Here is a 21629-nt window from a genome sequence, read left to right on the forward strand (position 1 = left end):
ACAAGTAAATGAAGCGCCAGCCTTTTTTTACTTCTTAGATATTCTGTTGTGTGTGTTGACTAATTATATTGTGTGTTGCGTTAAGGTTTATGCTGTCGGCATTTTGTACAGTCAGAATGTTATTCGATCGCATTCTGCACTCTAGCATATATCGAAAATTTCATGTTACCGTTGCTATTGCTGTTTTATTGTAGTCGTTGTGGTTGTTGTTGTTGTTGTTACGGTTTTAATTTATTGTGTGTCAATAATGTCTGGTTGTGCCAAGTTTGAAAGCATCAAATTTGTTCGCTTTCAAAATGTCTGCTGTTGGTGCTGTGGAACGATTGAGGTTCGGCTGTCTGCTTAGGTAAAATATCATACAAACTGGATTTTGTATGTGGTTGCCATTGAAAAGCGCCATACAACATCATCGATCGATGTGATTATCTCAAAAAAATCAATTGTTTTGATGCAAGTAGCAGCAATAGCAAAATGTTAGCAGTCACAAGATAGATTCCTTTTCTTCTTTGTATTAAAGAGAAAAGAAATCGGATGAAAGAGTTAGAAAAGTTGCTCGTTTCATGTTCAAAGATGCATGCAAATGATGACATAAAATTCACAAATACATTGGCAAAAACATGCATGCTGCATTGAAAGAGCTAGGAGTCAAAACAGTCACGTTTCAGCTTCGTTGTTTATCTTCTTCCATTTTTGATGTGGCCTTTTTTTCGCTGTTCACTCAACATCAACAACAAGCCTTTTGCATCTCTACAATTTGTGCGCAAATGTGTACTTGATCCTAAAGCATCAATTTCGATCAGAATTTACCATGGGTATGTAGGTTTTTTTTCGCATTTAACATTCAACATTTTTCCCATTGCCTGCTTTTTTAAACTTCTTCTACTCTTCAATCGATTTGAAACTCAACCTTTCGGAGATGCTTGATTTTATTGTCTTGAACTAAAATTTGATTTGAGGTTGTCCAACGAAAACGTGAAAAGCATAGTCATTTGATACAGTTAACCATCACCATTACTCACAGCACAAGAACAACAGCAAAGCTGACTTTTGTGTACTTGTAGGAGAAACAACACAAACATAAAAAATTAAAGTGATGCCTCTGCCTTACACTGAATTCAGTCAATATAGAATATACAATATATTGAATCTATAATAACTGTATCAGCAAAGCAAACGTTTATCGAATGACATGAGCTGGGGTTTTGAGGCCATTTTCTTTAAGGCATTCTAAAGTAGCTGAAAAATGAAATGCGATACTCATTTTGATTGGCGTAAAATCGTCATTGTTCAAATACATTTCAAGATGACAAACACCAATAACATACACAAAATAAAAGGGGCACAAACAAAAACGAACAATTTAAAATGAACCTAAGAATATAATGGTGATCGCGATTTAAGATCAAAATACTAATGGCGAATGAATAGTAAATAAATCACCGCAATACAGTCAATTGTGTTGTGCGCGACACGATAGATGCGAACGATTCATACATTATATTATTATGGTGATTCTTTGTCCCCATTTAACCATTATTTTCATTCTCACTCGAAAGACATCGGCGTATTTGCGCATTTAAAATAAGGAAGTAGGTGTTTCTACAAATATATGCCGAGTTTATTGCAAAATTCTATACGTATACATTTTGGCGAGCGTAATAGCATTCGTTGACAAAATTCACGCTTAAACCAATTCTATTATATTTAATTGTATATATATGTGTGTGTGCGTTTGATTCATTTGTGTCCATAAAAATGTTTATACCATTTTCACAGGAAAGATTGCCTATCTCATTTTCTCGCATCTATTGACTGAAAAAACATAAGCATTCTATAAGTTATTATTCACAGTTAGTTCAAAGAAAAATGGATAATCTCAGAGTTTTTTGCTTTTTGGCAACTTTTTGTTGTGGTAAGTTCTATATTATTGTGTATAATTTTGCGGTGATGCCATTACGAAACAACGTTTGACAGAATATTTTCAATTTCCTTACAATTTTCCACCCACTCCAACTGCCCAGCCCATGAAATAGATTGTCAAAACTAATACCTTTTGACGATTGTATTTCATCATTTTTATGCTAATTGTTTTCATTTCTTTTGCGCGAAAAATCGCCAAACTGACCATTGAAATCGTTTCCAGTAAAAGAAACTATTCATCCATGCGTAAAAGTCGGAGCATTTTCATTGCTCAAACACTTTTTCACCATATATTCAATTGGGTTCAGAGAAAGACATTGGCAAAAAGGCGTCCATGAATATGATTCTATTAAAATGTTCAGCATTGTTGTAAATTGGATTTTCGTCTGACATAACTTACAGAATATATTGCGTTACGTTCTTCGTTCCCGTTCGTTAAAAAAATGGTAGAATCTTTTTCAATTTTATCGATGAATACAGTGTAAAATGTAATTTAATGTCTAGCGCGTTTAAACGGTAAATTATGTGTAACATTCTCACGAATTTTCGGTTTGCGTGGCTGATTTAAATGAAACAAGATGTATGAAGCAAACAGCAAAAACAACAGCAACAATAACAAAAAAAAAAAACAATATGTTATTATGCAATTTTTCATGCCAATATTCTCAGTGGAAAGATAGAAAAAAAAAACGATCTCTTCTATGTTCTGGACTGTGCACGGATCTTCGTTCACTCAAAGCGTTTTGCTATTCCATCGATTCAACTGCATGGTGTGTGTATGTGTGTTTTTTTTTGTCATCGCCCATCTACTTCACGTTGAACATAGTGTAAATTTAAATGCTTGCCACGCAGTGTAGTTTAAATGGATCGCTTAAATGATTTCAGCGTAGTTGTGCAAATTTCAGAGCCAACAAGAGCATCAACAATAACGTAACCAACCACGAGCACATTTTGAAACTGAAGAGAGTTCGTTGAGAAAGGTCAAATTAATACAAACAACTATGAAAAAAAGAAGGTTTTTCTAACCTAACGTTTTAATCAAAGCGCCACAAAATCAACGTGGTTGATCTTGCCTTCTGCAGTCACCGATCAAGAATCTCCTTTCGAGACAATCGCTTTGATTTCTCAAAGGAAAAGAAATATAGAACGCGTGAACAAGATAGAAAAATAAAAAACGCCCAAAACATTCTCCAAATTTGTTGATCAACACAAAAAAAGAAGACACAACCGACTTGTGCCCATTTCAACAATTTTGGTATTTCAGAAGAAGAAATTTCATTTGCTAATCGAAACTCAAAGATTCTTAATATTGCTGTCAAACCAACGACAAATGTCTTGATTTTTTGTTTTGTTCTCTGCGCCTTTCAGTCGTGCTGTAGTCTGGATTTGCTCATTTGAACAAATAAAGTGCGCTTAGATGAACGAGCGTCTGCAATCACTAAAGATCTTTGTAAAGTAATCAAAAGTCTTTCAATGCTGATCAGTGACGGCGTTATTGTTGTTGTTGTTTGTCTTAAACTCGTTATACACATCGTTGGTGCATTAATTGCAGATGAAGCGCAAATTATTGGTAACAAAAAGAAAATCAAACAAACTCAAAGCACGAAAATGGCGAAAATACCGAATCCCATTTAAATTTTTTAACTATGCACGAATGGAGTAAGAGGAAGAAACGTTCAATCCATGACATAGTCCATAGCATTTCTAGGCTTCACTTGTTCTCACTCTGTCTATCGTCTGAAAAAGCATCGAAACCCCGATTGAAAAGAAAACCGAAACACAAGCTAAATTTTAGCGTGTATAAACTATAATTTTTTATTTTCGAAAATTGTAGTAGAAACTTAAGTGCATTTCAATTATTTGTTTGCATTTAATAATATAGCACTGTAGAAAGACCTACCTATTTACATTTATCTAAAGAAACGACCGTATGCAAAAATGAATGAAACAACACCAGCAAAAGAAAGAGAAAAAAGAAGAAGAGAGAAGAAAAAAACCACGACGTTGAATAGAGCGACGAAGAAAAGGAAAAAATTACCAAGGAAAATTGGCCGCAATCTAAGCAAACGACCAGCGATTGAATATAATAGCGACAAGGAAAAAGTGCCCGAAAGAACATCAGACTAAATATGAAGAACGAAAAAGAACAACAACAAGGAATCTAATTTATTCGGATGTTCAACTCATTCGAAATTAGAATTTCGTTTCGCACACGTCTAGCACTGGAACAAATTTCCTGCGCATGTAAGTGCGCTTACCAACGTCCACATGAAACAAGAAATAAATACTGTGTTTTTTTCATTATTTGTTAGTTAAATTAAATAGAATAGAATTTCCTGGCGATTGACGGTACTTTTAATATGGAAAATCTCCAATGATATTGAGTCACCAATTTTGGTCCGAATAGTGCTAGAAAAGCGTCATATATTTATATGCACTTCGGTAATTTACGCGCACACTGTACTTTTACCAAATACATTAAACGCGTGCATTTGCAAGGCGTTTGTGTTTGGCGTGACATAAGAGAACCACGCGTTCATTGCTAACTAATACACTTAGTTCGATGGTATTGGCATATACAATGCAAATTTTCTCTATTTTCACGTTGTTTTCAGCATATCATCGCAAAAAGATTGACAGATTCAGAAAAGTAAAAAAAAATATGAATGAATATCACATGGATTTAAATTTATCTTTTGATATTTGCGTCACATGAAATGCTTCAAGCGACATCATTGTGAATTTCCATTTTTGTCGTGAAATCGAAATGAATAAATTTTCAATTGGCAATTTGTTTAACAATTCTTCGAAAATGTTGGGCATAATTGATTATGTGTGAATACGTTGTGTTTGACTCTATCTCTATCTCTCTCTCTATGTTGTTGTTGCTCATTTTTTTCGAATTCAGCCTTTTCAAAATTCTACCAATTCACGTGTATTAAGTTTAATTTGCCTTATAGAGTTTATTTCATTTGCTTCGATTCGTCGGTCAATTCCAATAACAACGTATATAAATCATTTCTGAATAATTTATATTGCATTGAAATGCCACATTTTGTTTTCGACTGTAAGCCAAATGCATGCACGTAGCTACTGCATTTTAGAGCCAAATTTGAATATCCACCAATGGCTTCTGAATTTAGTAAACATTTTACCACCTTTAAGTGGCTCCCCTTTTTGTTTCAGTGAAGACTGTCGTCTCTGCTCAAATTACCATGTATAAATGGAATTAGCATCGATTTGGTAAGGCTAAGCCTTAAAAATCTGAATTCATCCGACCTAATGTAACAATAAATTGAAATCGATGCTGTCGAAAAATTATTTAATACAAGTTGTCATCTGTTTTTGTCGTGTGAATCGTCTGCTTAGCATTTTTTGTTCAATTGAAAATTGACGCTTTTCGGTTCGGTTTCTTTATGAACGATGACACATGACTTTTGTTCAATTTAAAGTGTTATGATCTTTACCAAATAACTTAACTTGCAAGTTGATTTATGGATTTCATTCGAATGCGATTAGCATCTATTTTGGCATGAAATATGGAATTCAAAGAATTAAAAAAGAATTTCGGAAAAAAAAATATAAAAACGAATAAGAACATGATTTGAAGTCTAACCATTATATGCAAATTTTGTGATGGCGTACACAATATCATCTACTATCCCCATAAATACGGATAAATATATATGTTATACATTATAAAGATACTGTTTATACTGAAAAAGTGTTCAATGCAAATGAATTTCAATCGAATGTACGAAAAATTGATTAACAGCAAATGATGTGTGCTGTAGCACATGTAACTGGAAGTGCATATAGGATAATAGCAATAATAGTAATCTTAAGAGCTTCATACCATGGTTTGTGAATGTATATAATTGCCTCTATATCAGTTGTTCAAAAGAATTCCATACCAATACACCATAAAAACCATTCAATATATTTATCAATCTTAATACAAATCACAGAGCGACGTTTTTATACTAAAAATAATCAGAAAAATGGCGCCTAAAACATTTATTGCACAAAAAACAGCACGCAAAAAGCCACAATATGTATATTTGTGTGTGTGTGTGTCTGTGATGTGTTTTTTTTCTTCGTCTCTTGTGTAGAATGCAATCGGAACCAACCGCTTGAAATGCAATCGAATTTGATTTTACTTTTGAATGTATCGTATAAAATTTGCGCTAAAAATGCAAGTAAATAAAATGAAAAAAAAACACGAACAACAAAATAAGACGGCCGTCCGGCAGTGATTACGACGGGCGATGCCCATAACTGGTTTTTTAATACTTTTAATACGAAAAGAAAAGTATAGATATTTTTTTCGTATACATGGTAGTAAAAACCATAATTCATATGAATGCATGTATGCATTCGGTCTCGATGTGATTTTTTTGTGTCTCCCCGAAGTACGTGCGAGAGTGCGTTACGTGTTGTTTTCGCAATTTGTCATTGTTCGATTCTCTTTTTTGAATACACATTGTTTATTCTTTTTTTTTTTTTTCTTCTGCTCAATCTCTGTCTGTTCGTTTTTATTTTCAATGGGGCATTTATGCAAGTGTTGAACATCTGTTAAAATCTGAAGAGTAAAAGTCTCTCAAATATATTGGTTGAGCATTGACAAATTGCCAAATGTGATTCGTCAATTTCAAAATGGCCAAATCTAATTCATGGAAATGCTTGTTGGCTTTTGAATATTCTCTAATGATTACATAAGGCAACGGAATTTATTATGTTTCAATCACATATTGGCACATCATTCGCACAAAACACAATGCACAAGATGAATTTATGTGTGTGTGAAAGGGAGAGAGAAAGAGATGTGTGTTTGACGACGTGGTGTCGATATATGTGCCAGAATATGTTATAAATGCGAACCGTGCGAGGAAAAAATACACACACTCATCCTCCATTGCTATATTCAATGAGCCAAATAAAGAATATATTATATTTAAGCAATCCGACAGCAACAAAGCATTAAAAAAATCACTTAAAAATGTAGAAAATTGCCCGGCAACGCGAAACGCAAGTACCACTATGTACTATACAGGACACTAATATATACACGCGAATAAACAAACGAAAAAAAATTGAGTGCGTAAATGATAAATCAGATGTGGGCCTTCATAATTGAAATTAAACAAACACTTCAGGTTGATTTTTATAAACAAACCGCGAGTGAACCGTATACCTCTCGTTCATGATATTTCAAAATACATGGTCGAATTCAACGAGATAATTCATCGTTATTTGGATGGACTCCTCTTATGTTTGCATATTTGGACCAAACGTGGGGGTCTTGTTTATTCTATTTCATAGTATCTATGCTGTAAACATTTTCAACCAAATTCAATGTGAAATCGACAACAAAACCATCCAAATTTTAATATTCGAAAACAACACATGGTGCTTGTCAAACGCAGCAATACATCATTAATTATGGGATTTTTGACGAGCGTTGAACAATTATTGTACGTGAACCAACCTGTACAACAGTAGATACGAACAAATTTTAACAATACAAAATAATTAACATCCATTAAAATTGTATTGAACTGATTGAGACAAATGTGTGAATGAATTTCTCTCTTTACTTTTCAGCTATGATCAAAATGTTCGACAAAAACAAAAACCAAAATTTTGTCACATGCAAATTTACCGTTTGAGAATTCACCGAAAAATAGTTGTGTTGAGCGCTATTCGTCGATGCTTTTATTTATCTCGAGTGCCACACAAAAGCACCATTTTTACACCTATTTTCTTTCATTAGTCACAATTACGTGCGAAATTGATCTATTGAAATTGATGGAATCATTTGAATGGAATCATTGAAACATGTCATGTGGATTGTTCATTATTATTTTTTTTCTCCTCCAAATAATGATTCAATTATGGCATCTCTCCAATTCTAATGTAAATTTATTCAACATTTAAAATCGTAATGAACTGTTTCTTATTTGGCTAATAAGTTTTGATGAGTGCAAAGAAAAGAGTGTTTATATAGGGTAAAAGCAATTGGTTAATCGAGATTTCCAAATAATCTACGTAGACGACCGTACGGTATTCTATTCAAATACATCATTGTTTTCTATTTTGTTCAAATGAACATGAAAAATAGAAAGAAAGTCGTCTCGGGACAAATCTTTTATGAATGCGACTAAGACGAATCAATTGGCGTCAAAATGAAAAGAAACATATCGAACGAGACACGCATATATTTAACGGCAATTGCTTTTCAATGAATTGGTTTGGCGAAGAACAGTCGAATGTCTAATGTTTGTGTGCGTGAACAATTTGTCATGTGTGTATTTTTGATGGTTCGGGTCGTGCACCTTATTGATTTTGTATTAAAAATACATAATTTTAAGTGCGTCTATTTATTTGGTTAAATATATGTGATATTGTCGTCAAAACGAAACTTATTTTTTTATTTTATCGAACTACTATATGGAATCGATTGAAACACTCACGTGCTCGCCATCCATAAATGTACAAAAAAAAGATAGAGAATGCTTCATCAATGAGCTAATGTAAAGAAGCATATATATTTTGCGTGGAAAATTATTTCGAATTTATATGCTAATATGCGAGGGGAAAAAAGCGACGAAGCAATAGTTCCAAAAGCGATGAACAAAAATAGGCACTTTTGAAATGCATGGTGTGTTAGCTCTAAATTACAATACAGTCTGAAATAGTTCTTCAATGTCAACGCATAGATTGAGTCTTCTAAACGGTCTCTTGATTTACGACGATCATTGCAGACACTTCTCTTCCTTAGTGCAATAAGTAATATGTTGTATACAAACCGTGTTTTGAAACGAAAATATGAAGAAAACACTCCGCATAGCAAAAAAAACGTTTAGCTTGAACTATAAATGGACTTGATACACCATTAATATAGTCCTATTGTGTGCACTTTATTCTTTCTCATCGTTAAGACAATATTTTCCATTTATTTTTAATAATGCGGAAAGTTCCGCAATGCGTATGGTGTTCGCATTTTAAACAAATATACCACTTTATGATAAATTGAAAAAAAAAAAAATCAACGATTATGTAAAATACGTGGGATTGACATTTGTCGGGGTGAAAAGTGTTCGAGGAAATGTCGGAAATTGAAAGCAATATCATCGAATGCTCAAGAAAAAAAATATACATTTATTTTTTGATGAAATAAATTTTCTTCTATTCTTGGAAAAAAATCTATACCGAATATCAAACTTATTAGAATTTTAGACGTTTAATTACTTATAACTTTTGATGGTAACGTTGTTTCTTTCAAAAAAATATTTTCTTATGCTGTCATCATTTTCTTAATTATTTATACAAAAAATCTATTGAACGTTATTAATACCATAATAATTGTATTTTTCTTTTTAAATAGAATGAAAAATATAACCAAACTATGGACCGGAATTGTGTTATTACAATTGATTGTTGTTGCGTTTGCAGCCGACCCCAAATTCGATCCGACTACGCTTATGCGATTAGTTTTAGTGCCAGCTGATGCAGCAGTTGGATCGGTTATTTACCGCCTCCGTGCATCCGATGAAGAATTTGATTATCCATTGACATTTGAACTCGTTGGTATGGAGAGAAAAAAAAAGACTCGTTTACAAAATAAAACTTCTTTTTATGCTAGTAGCAATAGATTGTTTACCTTGCTGTGCAAAACTTCGGGAACGACTGTGGATTTCAAGACAAATTTGCGTTTGTTTTTTAACGATGAACATTCAAAATCTGATATACGGTTTTTATTTTGTTAGAATAAAAAAATATATGCAAAATTCATTGAAAGCCGATAGTTGCACCCAAAGTTTTGCACGACAATGCTTACCATATTCTATTGTTGTTTACATAATCGTTTAGATGGTGCGTCATCATCAACAGTTCAAATTGAAAACTTAGAATGTACGAAATACAATTCAATTTGCCAAGCTAATGTGATTTTGATACGACGATTGGAACCGGGACGATACTATGACTTCAAGGTTTCTGTTAAAGACACCAAAGGTGGTATGACACAACAGAGCTGCTCAATAACAGCTACTAATTATACGACCCCGCATGATCTAATATTTCCACACAAAGCTGGCATTATTATGGTGCCCGAGGTAAGGTGTTTTCTACTACTTTTCCTTCGTTTAGTTTTTGGTGACCATACAAATTATATCAGTATATCATCGAGAATTATTTGAAAAAAAATGAACATTTTAAATTGTTCTATTTTGATTTTTTATTTATCTAATTTGATTTAGGATGCAAAACGTGGTACAATGCTCGACTATGTCATTGCGCGTAAGAATCCGCTTTATTCGAAGGATGTAATTTTAGAACTGCATGGATCACCGTTGTTTGCCATTCGCCAAAAAATTGTATCGCCATCGACTACAGAAGGCACTATCATTTTGCTGGGACCATTAGATTTCGAAATGAGATCCATGTTTCATTTGACAATACTAGCAAATGTAAGTATTGAAAATGCCATAATCGATCATAATTTAAGTTGCCTCAGAATTTTTGACTCTGCGACAATATTTTGGAGGGAAGCTTTTGCGTGTAAAAAAATCTCCATCTCAGCTTTTGAAAAGATTATGAAGTCCGGTATATGAATAAAGCCGACATCTTAATAACAGCCCATTTCTCATCGATTATGATGTGTAAATTAAAGTCAGTGTATTGCCCAATTGACATTATAACGACTAACAGCACTATATTATTACAATGCCCCGCCATTTAATTATTTAATAACGCTAAAAAAAACAAAATTGTATTTTAGGATGCATATGCCGAACCAGGTCAAGATACTAGAAACATTGCCGGGCTTGAAGTAGTCGTAATTGTACAGGATATACAAGATGTGCCACCAATTTTCACAAGTGCTCCACCAGTAACTCGACTTCCAGCTTCTCTACTGCCAGGTGACAAGGTAAATGGAAAAAGGAAATCACTCAATTCATATCATCGCCTTAATTTGGGAACCATTTTTTTCAAACTTTTTCGATTTTTTTTTTCATTTCGAATATCAAAGAGTTGAATTTTCCATAATTCATTGATTCATATTTTCAAAATTATAGATTTTGCACGTTCGTGCCGAAGACGGTGATAAAGGGAATCCAAGAGATATAAGATATGGCCTTGTTTCGGAGAACAATCCATTCACATCATTCTTCACCATAAACGATACTACCGGTAAGATCATCTTTAAGTAATCGGAGAAAAGTTCATGGCGTGACGTGAAATTTATGTTCATGCACTTCAATTTTTCTGCATTGCAACATTTTTTAAATTGTTTTTTTTTTTTATTTAATGGCAGAAAATAGAAATGATAAAAAATAACAAGTTTGAAATCAACACTTTTTAATCAAAAATAGTCAAAATTTATGATGAAATTAAAATTATGATGTGTGCATTTTTTGATTTTGAATTTCACTTTCAATAAACAAAAAAATGGTTTGGAGTTGTGGCTGAAAATCAGCTATCGTCCACTCGATGTGGTTTATGAAAAACATTTAGTAGTAAATTCTTAAGATTAACGCTAGCGTATAAAAAATATAGATAGATTACACACTGTTCCATAAAACGTGTTCTCACAATAAGAAAAGGAAAATACTCTCAAAGAACGTTCTAACTTGTGAAAATGATGTTTTAGCTAAAAACCATTTCTCTAAATCAGTGAAGCTATTCATATACGAACAAAAAAAAAACAGTGAAGCTACTAAACGTCGTGGCCATGAAAGCAAAGGCTCAAAGCAGTGGCAGTAAAACTAATAAATAAGCGACCGAATTAAAGTATGCTAAAGCAGGCATTTATTAATATTCTGATCGGTGTGGGAATGTGTATGTGTGTGTGTGTGCTGTATATACTCTTTATATCGTTGAAAACGATCGAACAAAGCGAAAATCCATAAAAATTGATGGTAATGAGTGTTTAAATATGAATGAGTTGATCACGGACCAATAATGCAGCATGGCCCTGGCATTGTAAATGCATTGCATTCGATCGAGTTTTTTCGGTCTTTTTCCTTTGCTTTGCTGCATCATTATATGCACAATACAGTAACCGCATAAATCTAATTCAAAATAGAGAGGCGATAGAGCGAGAGAGAGAGAGAGATGAGGAAAAAAGGCAATAAAAAGGGCTTTCAATATGTTTAGAGACGGAAGAAGATTGTGCAAGATTGTCGCTATGTATCGGGTAAAAACTATGTTGCCACTATGTATCGGTGAAATAAAATTGTTAGCAGTATCGTTACACTTGGATCAATGGTGTTTATGCACATTTTTGTTGTTGCTATTTTCATTCGTTACACAATTTTTATCCGTCCAATTGTGCTTGCAAAATTTTCGCCTCCATTCGGTTTGTTGTTATTATTATAGGTCAAGCTCAAGTCGCTGACCTTTCTCAGTTTGGATGTTGTCACCAAAGTTGTGTTGTTGCATCGTTGTTCTTTTTTGTTTGTTTTCTTTTGCTTTTTCGGTTCTACAGGTATAGACTGCGGACCAACATTATTATTATTATTATTTGTATGCTGTTCGCAAGTATGTTGCGCTTGTCTCTAAGTTTAACAAACCAAAAAAAAGAAGAAGAATAGAAGATCGCGATCATATAGCATATACATACATTCATCGACTTCATAGGTGTTAGCACAGTAAACACACAACGTGACTGGACAAAGAGGAAATATAATACGAGCAAATGCACAGAAAATCGCTATCAATCAGAAAAAAGATTAAAGACCACTGCAATAATTGAAGTATTATATGTTGGGTATCGCTTTCACAAAAGACAATATCAATGTCCATAACATACACACATACACTGTTGGAGAGAAATATGGTCATATGGCGTCCTATGAAATCTAGCGGTTCATGCACTCTGTACCATTAATCAAAACAATGGGTTGTTGTCAATTTGTTTCGATTGTGCGTGCTTCGCCAACGAAACATGTATGCATTGAAAATGTATTTGTGAATGAGAATGTTATACTTAGATCATATTTCACGCAAAGCTTGACGATCACTGACGATAATATTCTGTAACATTCTAAAGTGCATATGGAACATCGCTTAAATTTAAACATAGATTTAAACTACACAGATTGTATATTCAACTTGACGTTGATTGATATTATTCGAAATGGTTTTCAGTTTTTTGTTTATCCATTTTTCCTCATTTGTTAAAATAACTAGAAACATTTCCGATATTTTACACAAATTTTTCAATTTATTTTGCAAAATACATTTTACGTTTAATTAAAGGCAAATATTACAAAAACGAGTCTTATAACAAAAATATTGCAGTCTCTAAAGAACCATATCTATTGAATATATCGAGAAGAGAGTATGTTTTTATTCAGACATTACTCAGCCATAAGCGCTGAATAACATACTCTCTTCTCGATATATTCAATAGATATATGATAGGATTTCTACGAGAAAAAAAAAACACGGTAATTTTTTTCGAATTCTAATTGAAAAACTATCATATAAAAAAAACTGGAGTCGTGCAAAGCTCTGAATTGAGTGTTTTGCATGAATAAGTAATTTAGCAGACGATTCCACAAATACACCGATTAGAAGCGAATGTTTGTCATTTAACGTTAGGTAATCGTCATTCTTTTTAAATTGAAAATAATTCAAGTAAATAGCCACATTTAAGAAAGAATAGAAGAATACGTGTTTCATTGTTGACCCAATTCTGTATTTGATTTGCACAAAGGAAAATATTTGAATATTCATGAAATGTCACGTACGCGGGATAACGAACTCGCTACATACATCACTTAATGCTATAACGGTGTATTTCATTTCATTGTGGTTTAAAGGTTTTCTTTTTTTGGAATGTTGAATGTGCGTGGCTATTCTCCGTCTATGCGAAATGGGAAAATTTATTGGATTTTCTTGTTTCCTCTTTTTTTACGAAAAATTTACAATTCAAATTTCCGTTTTCGTTGTGTGCACGTAAAAGAGTAACAAAATCTATGTAATATTCGAATGGCTATACAAAGGAACGCCACAAACGCAAAATCCATATATCACATTTCCAAATATGCGGTTAAAGCAGATTAACAACCACCGAAATACAATATAAGCACCAAAACAGCCAATTCCAAAGTAAATATGCGAATTGCGCGCAAATCAGTACGAAACCCTTCGTAAACTTAAGTGTCAAATAACAAAGAAAATTTACTAACGAGCAACACATAATTAATTCTGACCCAGTTGCATACCTGATCGCTACATAAAGATACACATATATTCCCTATCCAAATCACGACACAAATGTATAACGTTATATCACTGCATTTCTTTTTTTTTCGAATCATAGAAAACCAAATAAAATCTAGAAACTCATGAGTGAAGAGGGAATGAGACAAAAATAAAAAAAATAATAAAATAAAATTAACGTGAAAGAGTAGCAATAACGAAAACTAATAAAGAGGGAGACAAATGTATGGCGTTTTCGTGGCAAATTTGAATTGAGTCCATAATTTTCGTTGATCGTTATCATATTTTCGACGATTTTAATTAAAGACGCTTTTTGGTGTGCCAGCACCATTTGAAGTGCACGAGAATTTACTACGATTGTTTTTTTCTTTTTTTTCCTCAGGTGAAATATTTTTGCTGAAGCCAATCGACGAAATATCAGCCATTACGCATGTTGGAGACCCAGTGCTGCTTACCGTTATTGCCGAAGAGGTGAAAACTTCGCGTGACGAACCACCAGCCATGGCAACAACCGTTCAATTAGCATTACTCCTTCCAGAACGTGTCAATTCACCGCCATATTTTGAAAACGATCAGTAGGTTCAACTAATCATTGAAATGAAAAGTGTTTGTTTTTTATTGGGAAAATTTGATAATGAAATTGTTTATTATATTGCAGTTACGTTGCGCGAATTGATGAGAATGCCCTTCAAGGTACAGCCTTAATATTCAGCGAACCGTATATTCCGCATGTTTACGATGATGATACCGGTAAAAATGGTGTCTTCTCATTGACACTACTCGGAAATAATGGAACTTTTGAAATATCGCCAAATGTTGCAGAGCGTCGTGCCAATTTTCTTATTTACGTTCGTGATAATCATCTTCTGGATTATGAAATGAGACACTCGGTTCAATTTCAAGTAAAAAAAAAACATGTTTTCGTATATATACCGAACACATTTTTAACATGTTTTTTTTTTATTTTTAAAAAGATTTTAGCTCAAGAGCTCGGTCCAGCCACTAATTTATCGAGTGTGGTTAATGTCATTGCATATATTAACGATTTGAATGATAATCCTCCGGTATTCGAGCGTGACATATATATCGCAGAGATACCCGAGAATATTACAGCTGGTCGACGAGTTACAGAGGTTTGTAAGCAAATAAGTGCCAATTGATATTGTATGCATTGAATTTTTTTCTCAATCGGAAATTATTTAGGTGCATGCTACTGACATAGATACAGTTGCCGGTGGTCGAATACGATACACTCAAATATTCGGCTATTTGAATACATCGCTGAATCTTAATTCGGACAATGGAATGATCATTATTTCAACTGACAATCATGGATTCGATCGGGAAATGATGCCCGAATATCATTTATATGTGGAAGCGCGTGATAATGATGGCACCGGCAACAGTGCTCAAGTTCCATTAATTTTGAAAATTATCGATGTGAACGATAATGCGCCGATTTTCGAAAAGCCCATTTATGAATTTATTCTGTCATCAAATCTACGGAATTTCACAATACCAGCATATGTGAAAGCAATTGATGCCGATGCCGAACAACCAAATAATGTGGTTCGCTATGAAATTATAAGCGGAAATTATGAAAATAAATTTCGACTGGACAAACATACAGGTAATGTGGTGGTGATGGTGTTGGTGGTGGTGATAGTTGTGTATACGCAAGCACAATGCCATCGAATATATACCTGATACGTAAAGATATTTGATTGTTGTGCATGCACTACATGAACAAGCCAAATAAACCGATTTGAATGAATCATTTCCGTTTGTCCTCTTCTTCTTCTTCTTTTTTAATTCAGTTTGGAAATTTTATTTGGTTGTGTTTTGTTCATTTTCAGGTCAGTTAATGCTGGTCTCACCGCTTGTGATTGATCGACAAAAGTCACCTGCGAATCGTTTATCACGCGATACAGATGTTTACACGCTGACAATACGCGCATACGATTTAGGTGTGCCGGTTATGTTTTCAACAATAAATGTTCGCATTTATCCGCCCGAAAGTAAAACGCGAAGCGTTACATTTGTATTGCCCGGTCACAATATAGACCGTAAAAAGACTGAAGATATATTATCAACAATTACCGGTGGCCGTGTGATTATTCACGACATACAACCATATAATGACGATCAATTGAATGAAGGGGCTGTTGATGACACCGACGGCAGCAACATTAAAATTGTCGATGGTGCAAATAACAAAAAAGATCTGTACGTGTATAATGACAATTGATTTTAATTGAACTCTCAAAATTATGCAAATCAATTTTTCGACACTTTTGGCTTTTCGTTTGTTTCTTATAGAAGTGTAGTCACCGCAACCGTTCTGTATGACAGTAATTCAGTTGTTGATATTTCGCAAATACAAAAAAGATTATCACTAAACAATTCAACGTCTGGCATTTCAATTCGAGACAACAACGATGCTGAGGTTAGAAGAAACACAAAAATATTTATTTAAACGTAATTTTCTATCGAAATCATGAGAATAAATGTGTATATTTGATATTTTAGAATGTTTATAAGGCTGAAAATAGAGTTCTGTTTTGGATACTCATTTGCTTTGCCATTTTAATTGCTCTGGCAATTTTAACGTTATTATTGTGCTGTGCGTGCCCATGGTGTCCATTGTACAATGCAACTCGGTAAGTTTAGTAATTAAATCTTTTTCTGATCGATTTGAAATTATGATTTTATTGAGTTTAACGCATGTCACACTTTTCGTAAATTTATTTAATGACAAATCATGAGTTATACTTTGTTTTCTTCAACGAAGAACTGTAGTTTTATTAATATAAATGACTAACCATACCAAGTAATTTAGTGCCATGTTTGCGATTATTTTCCTTTTTCCATTTGATTTTGTTGATATGCATAATAACCATTGACTAATCACAAATTTAAGATAGAATGATGCACAATTAGAAGCACATAAATTTCACCAATTCAATTCACGAAGAAGAACGATTTTATTTTAAAATCCTTTTAATAAATTTAATTATATATTGTTTGTTGCACGTAAAATTGGTTGATTGAAACAAAATAATAATAATAAACTAAAAATTCATGCCACATCCCCCACTGTGTATGCCTTTCTCTTCGATTTATTGAAATTGTTTTTCTTTTATTTATTTCCTTGTAGAAAAAATGTGATTAGGGATCGTAGTACTGAAGACGATGTTCATCTAGTTCATAGAGAGTTGGACGTAGGCAAACAAACAAATAAATCTGTTCAGGTAGAACATAGTTAGATTAAAATTAATGATTCAAATGTGATTTGCATTCACACATTTTTTTTTTCTCTCGTCGATTTTACTCTTCAAACATTAACTTAATCAATCAGTTTCTTTTTTTAATTATTATTATTTATCAACATTGCTGTTGCCAATGAATTGTATATAAAATCAATACTTATATTCAAAACTAACAAAATTGAAAATATAAAACCAGTGTGAATATATTTTATAAAATTTGTCGAATGCAAAAATTATTTAATTAATTTAGATAAACACTAAATTTTCTCATTTCGTTTCGATCAATTATCTTGATTGAAAAACTAAATGCTTTTATTGCTCAAAGCTCCTTAATAAAATTGAAAATAAAACTACTGCTTGTATAGATTATAATTGAGGTTTGAATGTTTGTGAATTTTGTATCAGGTGGCGGAATGGATGGGACGACGAGAAGCGTGGTCAGCAGAGAAATCATCGGACTCACGGACAAAACCAACGCACTGGGAGTACGCCCGTCGGCGAGACGAACATCGCGAAAATATAGAAGCGGACAGTATACATGGCACTAGTGCTAAACATGTACGCTCAGACGATGACAAACGAACAGTGAAAATTAAGTAAGTGTAATCACAAGCATAAGAAAGAATACATTTCAAACTGAGCTTCACACATTTTGCACGTTCAATAAACTTTATTTCATTTTGTTTTCGGTTTCGATAGAAATAATTTTAAAGAGGTGAGAGCAGCCAAAGAAACTCAATTCCATAGTTCCCGTACTAATTTAATAAGTGAACGAGAAGGATATGCGGACGATACGGATTTAGAATTTGAACAAAGAAAGAGCAAGCATATTGACGACATGGATTCGATGCGACGTCATGAAATCGATCGAGGCAGTGATGTTGGCTACGAAACACGTTCCAGCCCAAAACGACAAGATGACGAACCAACGAATAATCGTGATCAGTATTTCATAAAAGAGGGCAATGCCGAAATTTTGCGATTGATAACACGCGGTAAAAATGATGATGAAAATATTTACGTGAATATTCCACCACAACAGCCTCAATACATAATGGTCGAAAATGGTGGCAAAGATATTCTCATGAAACGTTTCATTGACGAACAAGTCAATGGCAAACATATAATTCGTGAGCATTATCAAATTGTGCCAACAATGCAAACACAAAAAATTGGCGACGATATGCAAATGGCTCAACATGTCAGCGAAATTTATGTGAACAAATCACAACCGGGCAGCATGATTTATTCACAAACCGATCAACAGCCAGAACAAAAAATTATACACACAAATTCGGCTCAAACGGCACCGAATTTAAGTGTGCCAGAAGCACAGCTACAACATGCATATTCGAATCAATCGTTGATTCAACAAGAATTGGAAAATTCGTTAAAACAACAAAATGCATTGTTGCGTCAAATTTTATTAGAAAAAGAGAAATTACAAGAGAAATATAGTCAACAAGAGATTGCACTTGAAACTCAAAGCCTGCCGGGACATTCAACGGCAATTGCAACACAAACCGATTGCGATGCGGGCACACAAACTGATTTCGTATCAATGAAACCGACACGAAGACGTGCACGCAGTGAAAACGATGACTCAATGTCCGAAAATGAATTTGAGTATATTCGTTATAGTCCACCAAATAGTCCCGAAGGTGTCTATTGGATAAAACGAAAGAAGCATAAAAAGAAAACCAGATATCGAATGTCAAATAAACCACGAAAACGTGTGGTTATGGTTGAAGAAATTAAGCGAAAAATTCGCACGCCAATCAAAGAAGAGAGCGAAGAATTCGTTGGCCAATCACCGCCACGAACCTATTTTGAGACAAAGACCAGCATTTTACGTCGATTAAAAAACGAAAAATCACCCCATAAACATGGACACAAACAAAAAAGTGGACAATCGGCCGGTCTAAAAAAGGACGTTCTGATGGAAATATCGGATTCATTTGATGAATTTCATCCGGAATACAATATGAATAGTTCGGAAAGACGTAAACAATTTCAAAAGGATCATTCGAAACGTATTGAATATTATGAGGACAGCGATGAAGCGAATTTAGAATCGGATAGTGAAATTGTCATACGACGAAATAACTATTCAGCTGACAGTCTCGAAGAATATTCGGATATTGAAGAAATGAGTAGACAGGAAAAACAACGAAACTATCGAAATGTAATATTTTCACGACAAGGCTCTTCAACGGAGGCCAAGGAAGCAGCTGGCTATTATGATTCGGATGGAAGACGATACATTCATAGTGTCGCATCAACGCCAGCCTCAAAACGAACGTCACGCAAAGAGACCGAAACTGATCAGGATCGAGAAACGCGTCATCGTCAAACCACATCCGAGCCACCGTATCGTCCAACAAAAACTAAAACACCAAAACCATTACAACATCGTCATGCCCGTCGTGTGGTTGCACAAAGTGAAGCCGATTTAATAAATTGCATGCGAGACGATGGATTCGAAGTTTCGAAACATGTGACATCAGCGCCTCGATACATGGAATGGTATTACAATAAATCAAAAGAAAGTGACTTGGAAAAAAAGCGATTAGACGATTACCGAAATGAAAAGGAAAAGAGTAAAGTTGGAAATAAAAAAATGGTGGGCGGCATTGAGAAGCGCATTAAATCAAAACGTTCTAATGAAACGACCACAAAACCAGATCCAATGCCACGAACAGCGGCACCACCACCAAAAGGCGCTAGAATGTTAAAGGAAGATGTGAAGAAAAATAAATCGTTTGCCCAAAAATCTCAAATCGATACCAATCATCCGCTGTTACAATACTCGGAGCATCGTTATGAACATGAGTATCACGGTGCACCCGACATACCTGTACCACCTACAAAACTTCCGCATTATATGTATCCGGAAACGCCGCCATTGGCAAGCATTGAAAGTAGCAGAAAGAGCAAGATTCAAGATAAAGCCAAACCGAAACCATCACCAATACACGAACATGAAGTAAAAGAGCATTCATCACGTCATTCATCTCAAAGTGAAATCAATTCAAATCAAAATGCTTCAAAGCAATTGAATGCATCAACATTGGAAGATGATCATGATTCGGGCATTGCAATGAATTCATTACTGCATAGCTTGGGCAAACGGAATCCCATCGCTGATAAAAAGAGTGTCTTCACCATTGCCTATGACGAAGCAAAAATCAGTAAAATTCAATCAGAAAGTGATTCACCACAAGTATCTTGAATTTTTTATAATTTTACATTCGCTCACTTGACATGAAATACAGATCATAACAAAGCTGCCCACGAACAGTTCAACCAACGAACGACAAATAAAATAAAATTTATACGAACGACCGATTATAGTCAATCGTTGACGTTCGTGCCCAGCTCTTGATCATACACATACATAATATCTCAGTGCATGCATAAATGAAAGCTATTTTTTTAAATTAAATTAACTCGTGGACCGCCGGATGATATTAATTATACGCAAAGCGTTCCATTATATATTTATGTAAATAAATTGTTTGAAATATCCAGAAACTGCCATAAATTTAACCAATTTAAATTTTTTTTTTTTTCAAAATTAGATAACGAAATGTATTTAGGCAAAGCATCGGATAAACGATGTTGGATCTAAGATTTTTATTTTTATTTTCTAATTAGTAATATTTTATCAGAAATCCAGGTTAAATACAATCAGTTCTTCAATTGGCCGCAAAATTAAAATGTTACATAGAAATGTGGCCTTCTAGCATTCGTCCAGAGCAACGGTTAATATGCTGAATAAAAATTTAAAAAGATAAACATTATATTGTAAATAAATTGATGTTACTACAATGAATTTAATTTAGGAGAAAAATATTTAGAAATAAATTTAAAAAAAAAATCGAAACTATATGAATAGATTGTTTTATTCTGTTGAATGTATGTAGATAGGGCAGGTATTGGTGGGCAAGTACAAAAATTAAGCTCGTCGAAAATCTTGGAAAATCATTTCGCGTGTCTTCGGTGAAGTTCATGACTTTTTTTCCTTAAAAAAATGGACATTTGAACGTAAGTTAGGATCATTTCACATTATTTTTGAAATAATTTTCTTCAGCAATTTAATAGATTTCTATTCCCTTGCTTTTACTCCAGGTCTTTACAACGATTAAAATTATTAATTAAGCAGCTGCAAATATTGGGATTTAAAATATAAAATTTAGAACAGAT

The 21629-nt window shown here is 33.7% G+C and overlaps 1 protein-coding gene across 4 annotated transcripts in view; it reads left to right on the forward strand.

Moving 5' to 3' along the window:
* LOC116338434 (cadherin-86C) overlaps positions 1-20978 on the forward strand; it is a 51957-nt gene extending 30979 nt beyond the window's left edge. For 3 of the 4 annotated variants that reach the window (XM_031763675.1, XM_031763676.1, XM_031763677.1), the window contains 15 exons: positions 9308-9510; positions 9793-10037; positions 10182-10391; positions 10703-10852; positions 11001-11115; positions 14537-14729; positions 14813-15056; positions 15129-15287; positions 15358-15784; positions 16011-16380; positions 16474-16600; positions 16684-16814; positions 17312-17405; positions 17829-18019; positions 18123-20978. In XM_031763675.1, the coding sequence (XP_031619535.1) occupies positions 9308-9510; positions 9793-10037; positions 10182-10391; positions 10703-10852; positions 11001-11115; positions 14537-14729; positions 14813-15056; positions 15129-15287; positions 15358-15784; positions 16011-16380; positions 16474-16600; positions 16684-16814; positions 17312-17405; positions 17829-18019; positions 18123-20655 (5392 nt within the window). In that variant the 3' untranslated portion in view covers positions 20656-20978. The remainder of the gene's footprint in view (positions 1-9307; positions 9511-9792; positions 10038-10181; positions 10392-10702; positions 10853-11000; positions 11116-14536; positions 14730-14812; positions 15057-15128; positions 15288-15357; positions 15785-16010; positions 16381-16473; positions 16601-16683; positions 16815-17311; positions 17406-17828; positions 18020-18122) is intronic. The other variant, XR_004200894.1, reaches the window with a different exon arrangement.
* The last annotated feature ends 651 nt before the right edge of the window (positions 20979-21629 follow it).

This window comes from Contarinia nasturtii, unplaced genomic scaffold (genome assembly GCF_009176525.2).
Source record: "Contarinia nasturtii isolate CC-2019 unplaced genomic scaffold, AAFC_CNas_1.1 Cnas_scaffold_414, whole genome shotgun sequence".
Classification (NCBI taxonomy): domain Eukaryota; kingdom Metazoa; phylum Arthropoda; class Insecta; order Diptera; family Cecidomyiidae; genus Contarinia; species Contarinia nasturtii.